General features: G+C 48.0%; 1 protein-coding gene across 4 annotated transcripts in view; it reads left to right on the top strand.

Annotated features, from left to right (window-relative positions):
* The window catches only part of SLC6A4 (solute carrier family 6 member 4), a 438,254-nt gene that overhangs the window by 340,047 nt on the left and 79,175 nt on the right, over positions 1 to 19,032 (top strand). For all 4 annotated transcript variants that reach the window (XM_069615255.1, XM_069615253.1, XM_069615254.1 and 1 more), the window contains exons 8-9: positions 4,352 to 4,479; positions 13,354 to 13,466. In XM_069615255.1, the coding sequence (XP_069471356.1) occupies positions 4,352 to 4,479; positions 13,354 to 13,466 (241 nt within the window). The remainder of the gene's footprint in view (positions 1 to 4,351; positions 4,480 to 13,353; positions 13,467 to 19,032) is intronic.

Below are 19,032 nucleotides of genomic sequence, written 5' to 3'. Positions count from 1 at the left end.
AATTAGACTGCTACTTATCTTATACTTCCTTTTTCGTCGTACCGCCAATTTCAACTCTCACCTCCCCAACCTTGCAGTAATGGCTAGTATCAGCGAACCCTGGCTCCCCACAAGAAACAGCGCCTCGCCTTGCTTATCCAAGGAAGAGGCCAGCATTGGTCTGTGAGTCTATAGAGACAGCCCTGTCTTTCCTTGCTCCACCTCCTGTTGCCATGATCCCCATCCGTTGTCATCCTTGTGCTCTCAACCTCTTCTTTCAGACGTTCGAAGCCCTTCTCGACTGTCTGTCATCTGAAGTCACTGCCTCACTGATGGGATACTTTAACCTCCATTACATGAAAAATCCCCACTGTCTTTAACTTGACTCCTCCCGCTACCACCAATCCCTGGCTCCCCTCAACAACCAGTGCACCTACATTTGTGGAAACTCACTTGACTGCATCTTTCCCTCCTCCTCTCTTCCATTAACCCATCCACCTCTGTCCACCCCCTTCTGAACATCACTGTACCTGCCGCTCCTTAATTCTGCTCCTACCCCCCTTGGTCACGAAGTGCAAACTCTAACCTTACTAAATAGTTCCTTGTCTGAATTAAGTCAGCCCTCGCCCCACCATTGACTGACTGCAATGTAAAGGCCTTGCAAGACCTCAACCTAGCGGCTACCAGTCATTTGGTCGACACCAAATGGTCGAAATCCAAATGGTCGAATTCTTTTTACATTTTTTTTTTTTCGGTGGGGGTTCCCCCTCTAACCCTGCTTTTTAAATATTTTTTTTTCAACAAAACAAAACATTTTTTTATAAATACATTTTTAAAAAATTTCGACCATTTTTTTTTCGACCAAATGGTCATTCGATCTTTTTTGTTCGACCAAATGAGCGGACACCCAACCTAGCTCTTGCTGCTTCCTCTGAGCATCACTATCCAGCTTGCTCTTTCACTACCTCCTTCCTTGGACCTCAAACCTGGATCTCCACTTCCATGCAACAAATTTGCGCCTTATTTCATGCCCCTAGCATATCGCCTTTTCCCCTTGCCTCCTACAGGAAGCCCTCACACGCTGTCCTCTACCTTCGACTTTTCCAAGCTCTGCTTCTGCACCAACATCATCTTTTCTTTCTGCTCCAAACTTATGAACTATCTATCACCCTTCAGTCAATGCTCACCCCTCCATCACTCTCAGATCCTTCTTCTCTCTGTCTGCTGATAACCTTCCCTATTTTTTGCAAATAGAAATTCAAAAATGTGTGATATTCTAAGTATCTTCTTCTTCCCCCTCCTCTCTGCCACGGCCCACTCTCAGTCCCTGCCTTCTCTTTAGTTTTCTCCCACCACTCTGGGTGAACTCACACCTATCCTGAGGCCCGCCAACCTCCCTTGTAAAACTACCGACCTTCTTAGCACCCCAGACCCTAAAAGGACTGATACCCCCTTACCTGTACCTTCCTCTCCCATCTCTTCAACTTCTCCCTGCCATCTGGTATGGTCCCAGCCTGGTACAAAGTAGCCTCCATCATAGCCCTCATAATAAAAAGCTATGTCTGTCCCCAACAACCTATGGACCTGATTTCATTCATCTTCAATATTCAAAATGTGTTCAGTGCGTAGTGTTCAACCCCATCACCACCTACCTCGAGAAACATGGAATCAGCGTCCACCTCCAGTGCGGGATCTGAAGTCGCCACTCCATGGAAACAGTGCTCATCCGTGTCTCTTCCTTACTACTGCTCGCCTCTCTCGCGTATCCTCAATCCACATCCTCCTTAATCTCTCTGCGGCCTTCCATTTTGTCGTCCTCTCCTCTCTCCTTATCTCTTTGCGGATTACACACAAATCTTCTCCTTCCTCTCCTTCATTGTGGAGCTATCTTCCCGCATCCCAGACTGCCTGGATGCCACACGGCATCGGACGGCACTACTCTCACTGATGCTTAGCATCTCCGTGACTAATACGATGTACCCACTGGCTTCTAATGTCTCACCACTCCGCTCCTTTCCTCTCCTCTCTTCTATCCTTTCCCCTCGACACCCTCAGCCCAACCGCCATGACTCGCAAAATGGCGTTCTCTTGGACGATGATTTGTGACAGCTACAACTGTACGTTACATCCATTGCTACGGCTGTCAGGCTAAACCTCCTCAACCTCTGTGGATTCCGCCCCATCTCACCATTCACTCTGGTAGCACTCTCATCTGCACCCCTGTCCTCTGTAAACTGCAAAACTGCTCGATCCTCCTCACAGGACTCCCTCTCCATGTCTTTGATTCTCTTGACCAGGTACTTAACTTTGCTACCCACATCCTCGTCCACCTCCCTCATACCTCGCCCACATCTGCAAACTGCCTCTATGTTGTGTGGCTGTCCACGCGCATTCACCCTCTCTGTAAATTCCTCATTCTTCTCATGAAAAGTAAAGGGGTCTTATATAACACCCTCCTGCCATTGTTTAGCATCCCTGCTCATGACGCTGTAAAAAAAGAGTGAGGGGGTTTGTTCATGGGACAGTGGGAGAGGCAAATGTGAAAACCTTGGCATTGATGGGTGCATGTCGGAAGTACCCGGTCCTGAGTGCCAATCTGCTTCTATGAGTTTGGAGAAGACACTTGGGACTATGTTAACCCAAGATGTAACAGGTTGTAGTGCTTTAGGTGTGGTTATCAGCTGATGTGCGGGAGTATATGAGGACTAATTAGAAGAGCTTAGTCATAGCTCGATTGATGCGCTAACGGCTAGGCCTGTGGCAGCTGTCTGTTGGGGATGCGTGTGTGTCTAGTGTAAGGTGGAAGGACGTTTTAGAGGGGAGTCAGTCCTGGGAAAGAGGGGAGCAGGCAAAGCAACCTGCGTCCTCCTGGCACTTCTACCACTGGCCTTTTGCAGGCAGATCCCATTTTACTTTCTCACATTGACACTGCTAATCGTGGTTTCTTTCTCTCTCTCTCTCTCTCTCTCTCTCTCTCTCTCTCTGGCTCACTTTCTCTCTCGCTATTTCTCTCTCTCTCCCTCTCTCGCCCTCTCTCTCACACTCCCTCTCTCTGGCTCTCTTTGTCTCTCTCTCTCTCTCTCTCTCTCTCTCTCTCTCTGGCTCTCTTTCTCTCTCGCTATTTCTCTCTCTCTCCCTCTCTCGCCCTCTCTCTCACACTCCCTCTCTCTGGCTCTCTTTGTGTCTCTCTCTCCCTCTCTCGTCTCTCTCGCTCTCTCCGAATGACAAACATGAACAAACCACTTTTAAAAATCATGTAATATGTTTATCTGCACTCACTGTGTTACCTAGATGAACACAGGAGTTGTATAACTTCAGGAGACCGAGCCCCTCTTTGGGGCCCCCACCACTATCAGATGTTTCTCAGCTACAGAGCTGCGCCAGCGATCACCGGCGAGACCCTTTGCCACAGGCTTTGCGGTTTATACATGTGGCATAACATCACAACGAGAATGGCATGTTGTAGAAGGTTTTGACGCTAGCACGTGGGTTTCTGCCCTCTGATGTGGATCGACTTACAGAGAAATTGTCATTTTTCCTAAATATGTCGAAGCTGTTGAAGGGCCAGCAGTTCCGGGGTTTGAAGTAGCAGCTTTGGGGGTTCTGGAAACGTCCCTACCACATGCATGCAACCATTTATGGCGCACTTCGAAAAAAAGCTGTGTTGAAATAAATGCTCACTTTTGCCAATCACCACCTTCAGCTCTTTCTGGCTGTTATTACCACTGTTTTAGTTGGTACTGTGCATAGCATGTCTTAATGTCACCCACCTCAAAGTTGTACTTTTTCTCGTGTGTCTCAAAAGGAATTAGGGCAGAGTAGGCCCAGTGAACCCTCGAACCTGTAAGCTTCAGGTTAAAAACAGTCCTCAGCAACAAGTGCGTCACACGTGTTATCCCTGCCCTGTAGCACAGTTGCACCCCCACTGATTACACTGTTAAGATGCCTCTTCTATAAAAACCTCAGTGCGCAGTCACGTGTTCCTGTTTAGCCAGTCACCGAACGACGTTGTTTGTCCTTCATAAATCGCTATATGGAAATTACACTGTTAGCTGACAGCGAGAGACGTAAATGTTAAGGCCCACCTCCAACCATAAAACGTCTTGCTTTTAGCCTACCACTCCTCTAGTGTCTGTACCATGACGTCAATTGGGGACACTAAACCTCAACCAAGGTGTTGTGTCATGCACAGTGGATGTCATGGAAAGGGGTCACTCCGGAGCCACGTACTTCTGTAAGGAGTCGGCCATGGGGCAGGGAGGGGTTCGCGGCTGACCCAGGCAGCAGCAGTGCATCATGACGCGGGTTCCAGGAGGGACGTGTTCTGTGACACCGCCAAGTGCTCACCACGGCCTGGCGCTTTCTGTTGCAGGGACGCCTTGGTGACCAGCACTGTGAACTGCATGACCAGCTTCGTCTCCGGCTTCGTCATATTCACTGTCCTGGGGTACATGGCCGAGATGAGGAACCTCGAGGTCTCTGAGGTAGCAAAGGACACAGGTAAGGGGCATCGGGGTGAATGGACGGGTTTCTGCCATGTCTATTCGTATTCAAGTCCTTCATTTGTGCTGCTGTCTAAAGCATTTGTGTTGTGGTGCATCGTGGGTAGGGTGACCAGACGTCCCGGTTTTGCTGAGATTGTCCTGGTATTTGGTACTCTGTCCCCCTTTCTCAAGATTATGTTCCCATCGGAAACTGCAGTGGTGCCGGTTTTTGGTAGTGGGTCTTCATAGCTGGCAGGCAGGAATACACAATCTCGCACAGAAGAAATGCTGTCTTTTACAATTTAAGATAGTGTTAGTTTGTGATAAATTAATTATAATATGTGTTTCTTTGAACAGTAACACTCAAACCCCCTTCTCCTCCAAACGCTACTGAAGTGTAGTACCTTGATAGCCACTTTCAAGAGTTAGTCCTACTTTTATGTTAGTTGCTCTTTCCCGGTTTTCTACTTTTTAAATCTGGTCACCCTAATCATGGTCAGGCTGTCACGTGTCCTCAGGAAGAACTTGGGTGTCTAAATGAAGACTTGGAGGTGGCAGCCAGGTCTCTCCTCGGGCACCCTGTTAAGATGAAAGCTGCTGCTACCCATGTGCATTTTATTGCAAGCAAACCTGCACACCCGGAAGTGGCCCCCTTTACATGGCATGTTATGCGCAAATGCATCTCCCAAGATGGCAGCTACCCTGTAAACCCTAGCCCCGCCCTTGCTTTATGAAATGATTGTAATATGCATAAAGACAGAGGTGGGGTGAAGGGTGAATAGTGCTTTCATTGAAGCATTCTATCAGACAGGGGCCAAAGGTGTTCGCTTTCCAGTAAGTGAAATCATTAGCCCCAGTTCCCAAACATGAAGGAAACTGCATGCTCTACTCATAGGGCCCTCCCCACCCTTTCCAAAGGACCCATTTCATCTAGTGTGTCCCCACCCCCACCGCCACGCAGGGGCGTCGCTAGGGGGCGGGGGCTAACGGGGCTATAGCCCCTGATCTTTTGGTTGTAGCCCCGGATAGAATCTCAGGAGCTACAGCCAAAAGACTAGCTAGCCCCCAGTCCCAACAGTTCCAACATCAGCTTAGCCCCGGGTCTTTTCCAGACCTAGCAACTCCCCTGCCGCCATGTCTTTGAGCTATGTTTCCTGGATACAATGCCACTGTGGCCTGTGAGTGGCTCCAGCCTCTGCAGGTGCACTATTCTACTCTGGAGAGAGCTCCTGCTTCCCATTAGGAGGCGGGCAGTGACCTGCAGATTAAGAGAAATGATCTTCATAAGCCCACAGCAGGAACTCAGCTTTAGAAACATTGAGATCACACCTACACATAATGTAGGATTCTTCTGCAACAAACAACTGCTGCGGAAAACGTCAGTCTTCAAATACATCACCAGTAGCTTCTCAATGTCCTGCGTTTGATCATATTGGGCCTATAAGACGGGCTCCTTCAGGTATCTGCATCTTTTAGGGTAAATATGCGCTGTGTAGGTGCCATCGCTCTCCCATGGCTGGCAGAACAGCAGGTGTGAGTGCAACCTGGGGCACAAAGTTTTCACATGCAGGTACGTGCCTTTTTAAAAGCAAAGACAAGTGCAGAGGTGTGCTTTGTTGCATGGGTACTGTTGCCTAAGGGTTTTACAATCTATAAGGGATCGGAGAAACGAATACAAGCCTTGTCTCTGAGTGGTGGATCAAACTAGGGGGCATAAAATTGACAAATACGGGGGTTCCTCACAAAGGTGACTGCCACTCTGCTGCTCATAGGATTCCTACAGGAATGGTTATGGGGTTCGCATATAGGACTTTTGCTTGCAATTATCCAGTGCTCCTGTGTGGGCTTTTCCTTGGACACTTATGGGATCTTGCAGGGCTGCGATAGATAGATGGAGTTCTATGGGACTGCGATAGATGAGGTTTGTAGGATTGTGATGTTTGTGGGGAAATGGGACTGCACTATATTTAGTTTTATGGGATTGCGACGGATGGGTTACTATAGCGATGCACTATATGGGGTATTATGAACTATGGTGTGGGCGTTATGGTGTTGGGATATGTTGGTGAGGTCACTGCAACATATTGGGTGTTTTGATGTTGTCGATGTTGTTGCTATTGGCTTGCAAAATACAATGCACTATCAGACTGTGACATATTGGGTGTTAAAGGATACAGTATAAATATTATTGCATTGTGATATATTGACTGGTAATAGGTTCCAACATGTGAGAGGTTATGGGATTTTGATATGCAATATTGTATTGGATTATAACATATGCAGTGTAATACAACTGGAGTTTACACATGGGGTGCCATAGTGATTTGTATAGGGTACAGCACAGTATTTCCTTCATGCATGTGTGGTGCTATGCTGCTGTGGTATACTTTATCTCCTAAATGGGATATTATATGCCATAACTCATTAACTTTGACATATAGCGGGCAATAGGAGGATGTAACACACAGGATACAGAGTGCTGAGGAGGTCTTATTATGTAACTTTGGGAAATCCCTGCCCTCCACATCCCCACTTGTGTCTTAGTGCCACATAGATGTAGATAAAATATCATAATAGGGGCGTGGCTTGGGCAGCCATGGAGTAGGACGTGCTTCCTGAGCAGCTCCGGAGGATCTGACATATGATCCGTGAAAACTACCTTTAAAAACGCACCACTGGTTCCAGGATTGACCACGCATGCATGGGAACGTGTGTTCTGCTCACTGTATAAAGACCAAGAGAATCGTAAGTGGGATTCTGGAGGAATTGCTCGGCGAACGACGGCGGCTGCTCGGTCCATTGTCACACAAGATGGCCGACAACAAAGGAAACTAAACTAGAGCACAGGAAGAAGCGAAATAGAGGCGGCCGCGGGGAAAGAATGATGATGGCGAAGTGGAGACGGAGCGAAACCCCTGTGGCGGTGAGCCTTGTGTCGCGATGGCTTGTGTGCTGACCCAGAAGGCAGGAGCCCGGAGGCAGCGTGGGTGCGAACAGATAGGCCGCACCACGATAAGCATGGGAAGCGCTCGCTCGGCATTGATGAGCAGCAAGCTGCGGCGAGGGCCGGCGGATGGTGCGACTGCTTGAAGATCACTACAACAGCCGATAAGGGTGGAAAAGACGGTCGGGGAGGCACGCGGACGCTGAATCGCGATAGAGAGGTCCAACGAAGGCCAGAAAATGTCAGTGCGAGGGGCCGTGGACAGGAATAAGAATAAACAAACCACAATGGATATTTTTGCCAAAACACAACATTCTCCTGCAGCCATCGCACCCAAAAGCCTGATGGTACCAGCGGAGGGCCCCACAGCGGCTGATAATCATCAGATTTTAGAGGCCATCACAGAGCTGAAAGACTCTTGGGGGGTTGCGATGTTGGACCTGCGCACTTCCCTGGAGGCTAAAATTGAAGCAGTGGGCATTGAAGTCTCCCTGCTGAGGCAAGATGTCAGGGGGCTGGCGGAACGAACAAGCAGCCTGGAAGGTGCGGTGAAAACTAACACGGACACCAGCACTAACAATGCAAAGGAGATCCATGTCCTTAAACAACAGGTGGCTAACTTGGAGTCTCGAGCAGAAGAAGCAGAAGGGAGAGCGAGGAGAAACAATATTCGCGTGGTGGGCTTGCTGGAGGGTGAAGAGGGCCAGGACCCGACAGACTACATCGAGAACCTACTCCTACAAGGAATTGGAGCTGGCAAACTCTTGCAGGGATTTGCAGTGGAGCGTGCACACAGAGCCCTTATGAGGAAGCCGAGACCAGGGGCCCCTCCATGGGCGATAATCGCCAAAATATTGAACTACAAAGACCGCAAGAAAATACTGGAGTACTTCCGAAAAGGTGGAACAATCGAAAGGGCCTCGAGCACCATCACGGCGTATCCGGATTATACTATGTTGGTCCAGAGGCAACGGTACAGCTATGTGACCATCAAAAGGAGGCTGCGTGCGGCTGGGATAAAATATATGCTTCTGTACTCTGCGAAATTGAAGGTGATGCACAACAGCAAAATGTATTTTTTTGACACTCCGGAAGAAGCAATGACGTGGCTGGACCTGCAGGGCTGCCCGGAACAAGACACGGAAGAGACCCAAGATGGACGCGATAAGTGACTGGAATACGGTATGCATTCTGTTAAGGCGGCATGTGAGCATCCTAGGGGTGCCTAGACGATGGCTAAGAACAATGGGTGCGGCTGTAGGAGGCTGATATTTTGATAAAATTCCGCTGATTGTGATGGACTTGAAGGACTGGAATATAGTGGCGTGTACATATATTCAAATTGTATAGCAATGGGTAGTCAAGCCGATGTGCCATAGGAGCGGCAGGGCGAAAGCACCCAACCCCCTGAATTATAGTTGTAGTAGTAGTAGGTTGGCCACTAGGGCGGCCTCACCCTGCGGAGCTTCGAGTACAGGCGAGAGCCAGAAAGAGCTAGATGCGGGGGAGCCCGAGATCCAGGAATGGAGCTGGGCAACAGTTGGGGGGTGTGATGTTGGGGAAGGGACGGAAGGCGGGAGGGAGGAGGAGCGGGAAGTTTGGTGTGTTTTTGGTTAAAGGGAATTTAGAATGGGATGCAAGCCTATACAGATTGGATTGGAATTCAAAGTCAAACTGCACCTGTGGGAGAGGGAACGGAACTGTAACAGGCCATGGGGGACCTTAAGATACTTACATGGAATGTGCGGGGGCTCAATAGCTACTTAAAAAGGAACAAAGTTATGTTGTACCTGCGCAGGCAGAAAATAGATATTGCATTGCTGCAGGAAACCCACCTTACACGAGAGAGAATGGACACGATCGCAGGGAAGTGGAAAGGGGTGCTGGTTGGCTCATGGTACTCTGCCTATGCAAGAGGAGTGCTTATATGGGTGGCGCCACATGTCCCTTTTCAGCGATTGCAAGTGGTGGCTGAGACAGATGGGAGGATGGTTATGCTGAGGGGACTGGTGGAGAACAGGGAGATAAGCATTGTTAACACGTATGCCCCGAACCAGAACACAGCGGCGTACATTAGGACATTGAGTGCGAACCTGAGCACATGTGTAGGAAGCGCAGTGATCTGGGGAGGGGACTTCAACTGTGTATTGAACCCGAGGGGGGACAGATCGGATGGGAAGTTGAATAGACGGGCCCCTGCAGCTAGGGCGTTACAGACATTGCTGGATGACTTTGGGTTGGAAGATGCATGGAGAGTGTGGCACCCCCGGGAAAGGCAATATTCACATTATTCTGCCCCACAGCAGTTATCAACGAGGCTGGATTATGTCTTCGCATCACCTGAAATTATAGCGGAGATTGTACATATAGAGTATAAGGCCAGGGTCCTCTCGGACCACTCCCCCCTGATTCTCGCATGGCAATACTGCCCCCCAAGAGCGAGGATCCCGACATGGCACCTACGAGCGGAGGCGTTGCGGGACCCCTTTTTTAGAGAGGACTTGAAGGAGGAGATCGTAAATTATTTTGAAACAAATACTGGGAGCGTGGACTCTGCGGGAACACTATGGGAGACCTTCAAAGTTGTCATGAGGGGTGTGGCCAAAGTGAAATCCAAGGGCCCACAGGGTGGGGTTTTGGCTGAACTGCAGGAGACGGAAGTCAAATGAGAAGAGGCCTTAAAGGGCGAAGATGATACAGCAGAAAAGCTAGAATTGATACTTAGGCTACAGCAAAAATGTGCGGAATATTGGGAGAGATTGTGTAACCTTAATTATAAAAAATACGTAGAGAGACAGCATGCGGGAGGTGATAAACCGGGGAGACTTTTGCCGTGGTTATATAAGAGTGAGACCCCCAGAGTCACAATCAGAACTATAGAGAGAGAAGACGGTAGCGTAGAGGACACCCAGGAGGGAGTTAATCAAGCGTTTGTGGATTATTATAAAGTATTATACGGAGATGATGGGGAAAGTAGCCGCGCTATGATGGAAGAAACGCTTGAGGATATGGGGTTGCCCAAGATAAGGGAGGAGGAGAGAGAGGAAGTGGACACCCCAATAACCTTGGAAGAATTGGGGGAAGTGGTGAGGCAGCTGCCTACTAGTAAAACCCCAGGGACAGATGGGCTCCCAAGTGAATTTTACAAAGTATACATAGAAGAGGTCCCCCCCTACTGCTAGAGATGATAAATGAAGCGTTTGAGACGGGACGCTTACCGAAGTCACTGAGAGAGGCTGTCATAATACCTCTCCCCAAACCTAATAAACCTGGGCACAGCTGTGGTTCCTTTAGACCCTTGTCAATGCTGAATCAAGACTGCAAGATATTAACTGCTGTCTTAGCAAATAGACTGAAGAGGGTTATTAGAAAATTAATACATCCGGATCAAACGGGCTATGTTCTCCATAGGAACATTATCAATAATCATAGGCGACTCCAGAGAATTATTGAGTTTGGCAGAGAAAGCGATGAGGAAATGGCAATCGTGTCCTTGGATGCGATCAAGGCCTTCGACTCCGTTAAATGGCCATGGCTGCTGGCGGCCCTGAAGCACTATGGGTTAGGGCCTGGATATGTAAGGTGGGTGAAAATTTTATATAGCGAACCGCTGGCTAGAGTTAAGACAGGATCTGTGATATCGGAGAGGTGCCAGCTCAGCAGGGGTACTAGACAGGGATACCCGTGGTCTCCAATGCTCTACATACTGGCCCTGGAACCTCTAGCGATATATATCTGAGGCAGCAATATGACACCATAGGCATCGAGGTGAAAAGGGAGCGGCATTTGATCTCCCTATATGCAGATGACATGCTGATGTACGTGTGATTCCCAAAATAAAACCTCGGGTTCATTCTGGAGGTGCTTGGGAGATATGCTGTGCTGTCTGGCATAGCGGTGAATCCCCAGAAGTCTAGCTTGTTCCCATTAGGGGGGTACATGGGGATTCCAGCAGAGCGGTTACCTGTATTGCAGGTACCGTGGGCGGTTAGCACATTTCGGTACCTGGGGATAGCCATATATCACACGTGGAGGAAGAGCATAGGTGCAATATGGAAGTAGCCATCAAGAAAATCGAGAAGTGCATGCAGTTTTGGGCAAAGCTGCCTTTGGCGATGATGGGGCAGGGAGCAATGCTAAAGATGGTGGTCCTGCCGAGGCTCCTACACTACTTCGGGAACATACCGTACCTGATTCCTAAGAAGTGCTTCACCAAATTGAATGGCATGTGTAGGGAGTTTCTGTGGCATGGCACGCGAAACAGTGGCGTTATGGTAGCTTCAGAACTTCCATGACAAAGGAGGAATAAAGCTGCCCAACTATGAGGCGTACTATGTGGCAAGCCAGTTGCAGTATGTTGCCAAATGGCTCTCTGGTGAAGAGACCTCTGAACTTAGGTTGTTTGGGCGTGATTGTGCACCTTTTTATTTGAAAGAGATGATGTGGGTACCCAGGGCGGAAATGGTGCTACTGGGGTGGAAGGTGTAGCGCAGGGCATGTCAAATGATGGAGGACCCGTCCCCATGCTCACCGCAGATACCATTGGTTGCATTGACGGCGGCAAGACGCTCAGCTACGAATGATACTCAGGAACCCCTGGGAACCGGCTGGGGTGGCAACAATGGGTGATATTTGGCAGGAGGGCTCAAGTATTACTTTTGAGGGGCTGCGGGAAGAAACTGGGTTGCACGAGGGCCAGTACATTATGTATCATAGAGTGGTATGGAGGATTAAGAGAACATGGCCTGAAACTGTGTTGGAGGAAGAATTAGACACCACCATAGACGTGATATATGACATAGCTGAGGGGGGTCACGAGATTTCTAGACATTATGAAATGTTGATGTCTAAAGTGGGGAAGGAGGTCACGCAGTTGAGACTCGACTGGGAAATGGAGGTCAGGGCCCCAATGGGAGACGGGATGTGGGAACGGGCGCAGGGGTATCATAAGAAGGTGTCTAGAAACGCGAGGCTGAAACAGATTCAGCTGTACATAACACACAGGGCCTATATGACGCCTTGGAGGATATTGAGGTTTGAAAATGCAGGGCGGCAAGCATGCCCCAAGTGTGATGAGGAAAATGCGGGCATGGTGCATATGTTCTGGTCATGCCCGATCATAGAGCGATTCTGGAGGGAGTGAAAGAGAAACTGGAAGAAAAAGGGGTCAAGCTAGTAGTGGATACAGTGTGGGCCTGTCTGCTGGGGGGGTTCCCCAGACCACAGAAGCTCAGGCATGTAAGTAAGCTGAGGGATCTGGCTTATGTGCTCGCAAAAAGAAGGATTGCCATGGGATGGAAGTCATGCCATGTGCTAAAGATAGAGGTGTGGTGGAAAGACTTGCAAAAATGGGCGGAAGCCGAAACCATGGCATGGCAAGAAGCGAGTAGCACATGGGGGGAGGAGGAGAATGAGTCCCTGATGGCCTGGAAATCACTGATAGCCGAACTGTTTGGGTCATTAGCTGACCCGGCTGAACCTGTAGAGGAGGGGACCGAACCACAGGATGCGGAAGCTGAAGGTTTAATGCAATAGACTCGTAAAGGGGGGTGGGTTAGAGTGAGTAGTGGTTAGAAGTTAAAAAAGTGTAATGAAACTGTTGGAACATGCACTGTTTGTTTGGTTTGTATTGTTTGGTTGTCTGTAAAATGTAATAAAATCTTTTTTTTTTTTTAAATATAATATATTTGATGCATGAGATTTATCACAGATGGGTGTGCATGGCAAGTGGAGTTCATGCTCCTGTCTCTGTGCACCTGCCTGAACTAGAACATTGTGAAACAATGTGGTGGCAGAGGAGGGAAGTGGGGAAAGTCTGCGACATCTGGGAGCATACCATATAGTCGCAGCCCTCGACGGCATCCTGTGCCCGTGAGAGCATGCAGCATCGATGTTTGGGGCACCAGGCGGCATCGATGAGTGACATCTTCTCTCTCCCCTGCCCAGGGCCCAGTCTCCTCTTCATCACCTACGCCGAGGCTATTGCCAAGATGCCAGCATCAACCTTCTTCTCCATCATTTTCTTCCTGATGTTGATCACCCTGGGTCTGGACAGCACTGTGAGTACCTCATCGGCCCCTTCCTGCTCTAAGATGGAGCATGCATCCATCCTTCCATCAGCTGCTTGTGGCAAGAGGGTACTGTATACAGAACCATGTATAAAAGCAAATGTAGATAGCAGCCTCCCACTCTAGCTGTGTCTTGGAATCACTTCCCAACTCTATCAAGCAGGCACTCCTCAGAAGATACCACGTCTCCCCCTTTTACACATTTCACTGCTTCTCTAGTCTCTGAGGTGATGGCTCATGCTCACCTAGAAGACACCTCACGCCAGAGGTGTTGCTAGGGGGGGGGGGCTAAGGGGGCTATAGCCCCTGATCTTTTGGTTGCAGCCCCGGATAGAATCTTAGGAGCTACAACCAAAAGGCTAGATAGCCCCCAGTCCCTACAGTTCCGACATCAGTGTAGCCCCGGGTCTTTTCCAGACCTAGCAACACCCCTGCCTCACGCCTTTTCTGCTTCATGTCTACTCCATCAGTCCCTATTGTCTCCTCTTCTCATGGCCACAACTTCCTCTTGTTCTGGGCCTCCCAAACCTCTGAAGGCTCTATCATTGTCTACGTCATCAGTCCCTATTGTTTCTTCTTCTCATGGCCACATCTACCTCTTATTTTAGCCCCCAAAACCTCTGAAGGCCCTATCATTGTCTACTTCATCAGTCCCTATCGTCTCTTCTTCTCATGGCCACATCTCCCCCTTATTTTAGCCTTCCCAAACCTCTGAAGGCTCTATCCATCAGGTCCCCATTCCTGATTCCCTGTCATTTCTCCAACACCTCTCGTTGTTTCATGTTTTTGCTTTTAGAATTGGACTTGCTTCTCTTTGCTACCACTCTCTTTGTAGCCCTACAGTGCCCCCGGTGTTCACTACCTCAAACACTGTGCCCTTTCCCCTACCACCAATCCCTTCTCAGCCGTATCATCTCACCTTCCCATGCTACTTCTAATACTCCTGCCCCTCCACATACCGTCGATCCCCTCTTAAATCTATCACTTTTCAACCCATATCCCATCTAATACCGCTCTACTCTCTTAAATACCACTGCCCCACATTCCTGTTCCAGCACGTCCCAGCCATGCAGTAGATGCCACTCTACTCTCCCCGCGGCCTACCATCTTTCCCTGCCCCTCAAAAGTGTCATATCCCCCATGCGGCATCCACTCTAAAGCTGCACTCCACTTCATCTACCTTGATTTCCATCGCTGCACCACCGTCAAACCCTCTCTCCCCTCTATTTAGTACTATACCGCTCACAGTCCTAACACTCTCTAAAGACGCACTACCAGTAGCACTGTGCTCTCTTCCACCTTCCACCTTTCCCGCCTCAGCCCTTCTACTTCCCCGAACAGCAGCATCTGAAGCTTCAGCCCTACCCCGGCCTAGTTCCATTAACCACTGATCACCTATGACGTCACAAATCCACACTACCTGCAGATCTACACTCCTGTTCCATTACCACCGATGTCTACATCATCTCGTTCACCCCATTCTGCTACTACCAAGCCTGACCCTTATTCCACATTGTCAATACTGCTTTTCCCTTCATTGCTGAGGCATGGGGAGCTGAGCCATGGAGCTGTCTGCCATTAACCCAGGCGGTGTAGTATCATCGAAGCTATGGTTGTCCTCCCTCGGAATGCTCTCTGCGTCCTGCCATTATGAGATCCCCTTGAAGAGAAGGATATTGGTTGTTTGACCTAAAAAACGTGACCTACTGCCTATTTGACCTAATTTATTCGGTATAAGCCAAAGAAACAGAGGTCAAAACGTCTGAGTACCAAAAGTTTGACCCCATTTGTTTGCATAGGTATATGTTGGGGGGGGGGTAAAGGTAATAGAAAAAGTATAGGTGTAAAGTGGGGGGTCTCCCCCCACATATATATTTGCGAACAAATGGGAAAAACGAAAAAAAAAAAAAAAATCGGACTTTTGGTGCTCTGACTTTTATCGGTCTTTTCACACAGATCCATGTATTTGACCTAATTTTGTTTGACCTACTGCAGAGGGAGACCCTTCCCCCACCCCCGCAACCCCTCATAATGTGGAGGGAGACATCCCATTCCCGCCTTGACTTCCTCCCATCTCAATCTCTTCCCTTACCCCACCCCACAACTATTTTTTTTATTAAAATGTTCCATTTCACCTACCGAATTAGGTAAACAAATGCGGTCAAATGGGAGTAGGTCAAATTGGACAATACGAAGAGAAACTTGCTGTGCTGGGTAGAGTGATAATAATTATTCTGATTCTGGTGAGCGGGGGAGAGGGGGCCTGCCGACCCTGTTCAGTGCTACTTTGCCGCTCTTATTTTCCTGAATGCATAGCGAGATCACCTTCCAATGTTATCACATATAAAAGAATTTGAGGCAGTTTATATCCAGTCAGCAAAATATGTCACAACGTTTTGCACAAAAAAAAATCGTAATTCATAGTAAATACTAGCATTCCAAAAAACAAAGATTTTGATCAACATATTTGATTTTCAATTTCTATTTTGGAATGTTTTCCACCATAGCTAACGAAAAAAATCCATTTCAACATTTCCAAATGCCAGACTCGCCCATATGAAAATGTAAAATACATTTCTCACCCCTGCGTATTGTTCTGAAAGCATGGCAGAGCCCCTTATATAGAGAGAGTTTTGTTTGAATGCACATTCCCTAAAATAGGCACTTTACAACAAAACAGCAATAGTCGGTGTAGCCACTTAGCAGCCACTCACCGGACCCCCACTCGTCTAACTGACCAGTGACTGTGAGCACGTTCTTCAAATACTTGGCCTGTTCATTTGCACAGAGCTCACACATGTGTTTTGACCAGACATGGGTCTTTTTCATGTCGGGTTGAAGCACGTCGGCTTTAAGTGTGTAATAAATCACTGTTATACCCAAGAAACAAGTGACAAGACTCCTCATTTATTGCTTGACAATTTAAGTCAAGTCACAACCAATGTTACCAGTATTTCAGCGCCCGGGTGAACAGGGTTCTTACTAAAAACCCACTTACAACTCACTGAGACAGAAGAGCACCGTCTCCCAAGAACCTCTCACTGGCAGCAGGACCCACTCCCAACCATCATGATCAACGCAGTGATCTGTATATTCTAGTGCTCTACCCCCATTTCCAGAGATTGCAGGGAAGACCATTCCTCACCTGGGTCATTAAATCACCATTACTCACGTGGATCATTAAAATCACCATTCCTCACCTGGGTCATTAAAATCACTCATATAAATCACACAGTGATCTGTATATTCTAGTGTTCTACCCCCATTTCCAGAGATTGCAGGGAAGACCATTCCTCACCTGGGTCATTAAATCACCATTCCTCACCTTGGTCATGAAATCACTCATATAAATCACGCAGTGATCTGTATATTCTAGTGCTCTACCCCCATTTCCAGAGATTGCAGGGAAGACCATTCCTCACCTGGGTCATTAAATCACCATTACTCACGCGGATCATTAAAATCACCATTCCTCACCTGGGTCATTAAAATCACTCATATAAATCACGCAGTGATCTGTATATTCTAGTGTTCTACCCCCATTTCCAGAGATTGCAGGGAAGAGCATTCCTCACCTGGGTCATTAAATCACCATTCCTCACCTGGGTCATGAAATCACTCATATAAATCACGCAGTGATCTGTATATTCTAGTGCTCTACCCCCATTTCCAGAGATTGCAGGGAAGACCATTCCTCACCTGGGTCATTAAATCACCATTACTCACGTGGATCATTAAAATCACCATTCCTCACCTGGGTCATTAAAATCACTCATATAAATCACGCAGTGATCTGTATATTCTAGTGTTCTACCCCCATTTCCAGAGATTGCAGGGAAGACCATTCCTCACCTGGGTCATTAAATCACCATTCCTCACCTGGGTCATTAAAATCACTCATATAAATCACAGAGTGATCTCTATATTCCAGTTCTCACCTAGGTCATTAAATCACTCATATATCTTCTAAGGGATGTGATGGCTTTGATTTTGATAGCATTGCATTTATTTAAATCAACACACACTGGAAGCCAGGTTTCTTGCAAACTACGCCATAAACTCTTAGTAGGGTCATAACATAAGGATCATGCCAGCATCCCATAATTGCTACTGTATTGCAGGGCATGATAAGTGTCAGATCAGCAGGCTATGCTGGAGCCTCGGTGTCACTCACTACCTCCATGCTTGGTTTTATTACACTCTGCAGAGACGTTCTCCCTCTCAGGAGCAACCTGTGATGTTTTGTTCTCACTACTGTCCCCAAGAAATGTGTTCGGAGAGACCTGTTACTGCCCACCATGCGGTCCAGGACACTGGTTAGGTCTTTCTACATTTGAGGGTGACTGGCTAGACAGTGCACGCAGTGAATTGTTAATTTCAGTCTCCACATCCATTTCAGCACTACACTGTGGTTTCTGGGGACAGACACTCCATTCTACCAGCTAAACCGTGAACTTTCCCCCCCCTCCAAGCCACGAAAAGAAGAGTGCTGTAAATGTGCTTCTAATGCATTTGACTCGTGGTTGTTAAGGGTTTGTCACTGTCCTTTGATCTAAGATATTTCCATTCAGGGATACTGTGCGTAATTCTTTTAATATTGCAATGATTTCAAAACAATAGGTAGCTTTTTCCTTTATATTCTGTTTTCAAGGGGCAAAGGGTACCTCACTAGCTCAGGCTTTTGGGGCCCATTCTTGGGAAACACATTACCCTTTCGCTGTTTTTCGTTCTTCATTTTCATGAAGCAATTGTGGTTTTTGTTCTGGGCAACTGTGACTGCACTTTGCCCAATGCCTGCTCCTCTCACCGTGCCAGATCCCTGCCCCCGAGAGGCACTCTTTCCCCGGGGACACCCGTGCTCCTTATGATTTTAGCTCTTTTGTTCTATTTTGGTCTCCAAAGGAGGGCCCTGCTTGATTGACGATTACATTCTTGCTAGCCTTTTCTATCCATTTGGTTGTGCTTGCTGTAGGGTCCTTGGTTTAGGTTTTGGCAGCTGTCTTTGTCACACCAAGGGTCCTATTGACAACAGTATCAGAGTCGTTGCCTCTTTGGGTTATTCCATAGCCCTTGTTTATGTGAGATATAAGTTCTAAGGAAGGAAGGAATAGTTGTCACCACACATCCCTTTCATCTGTTCAGGCCTCTGATTTAGACCTGACATTGCTGACAGCAATATTTTTGCCCTTCCTTGTATGTTTTCCTTTTAGATCCAAAAGTCTTGGTCCCGAGTTCTCCATGGAGGGGCTTTAGGTTTAGCTCGGCCTCCTCCACCATGACCCTGGGTGGACGCTAGTCTCTAATATGACATCTTGGATAGGTGGGATTTGCAGGGTAGTTAGTTGTGTGTTAGTTGTGTGCTAATAACCGGGCTGTGTTCTTGGGCCCCCTTGCTCTTCATAGTAACCTGAGTAAGTGGCTTGACATTGGCATCCTCGCATTTATGAAGTAGAGTGGCCAGGCCCTTAGAAGTTTAGAACTAAGCTTCTGCAACGCTTCAACGTGTGTCCCATCACTGTATCCATTCACGAGCGTGTGTCTTCGTAGATGCGATGAG

This window comes from Ambystoma mexicanum, chromosome 9 (genome assembly GCF_040938575.1).
Source record: "Ambystoma mexicanum isolate Mex_15411 chromosome 9, UKY_AmexF1_1, whole genome shotgun sequence".
NCBI lineage: Eukaryota > Metazoa > Chordata > Amphibia > Caudata > Ambystomatidae > Ambystoma > Ambystoma mexicanum.
The sequence above is the reverse complement of the archived record's forward strand: the minus strand, read 5'-3'. Positions and strand labels throughout refer to the sequence as shown.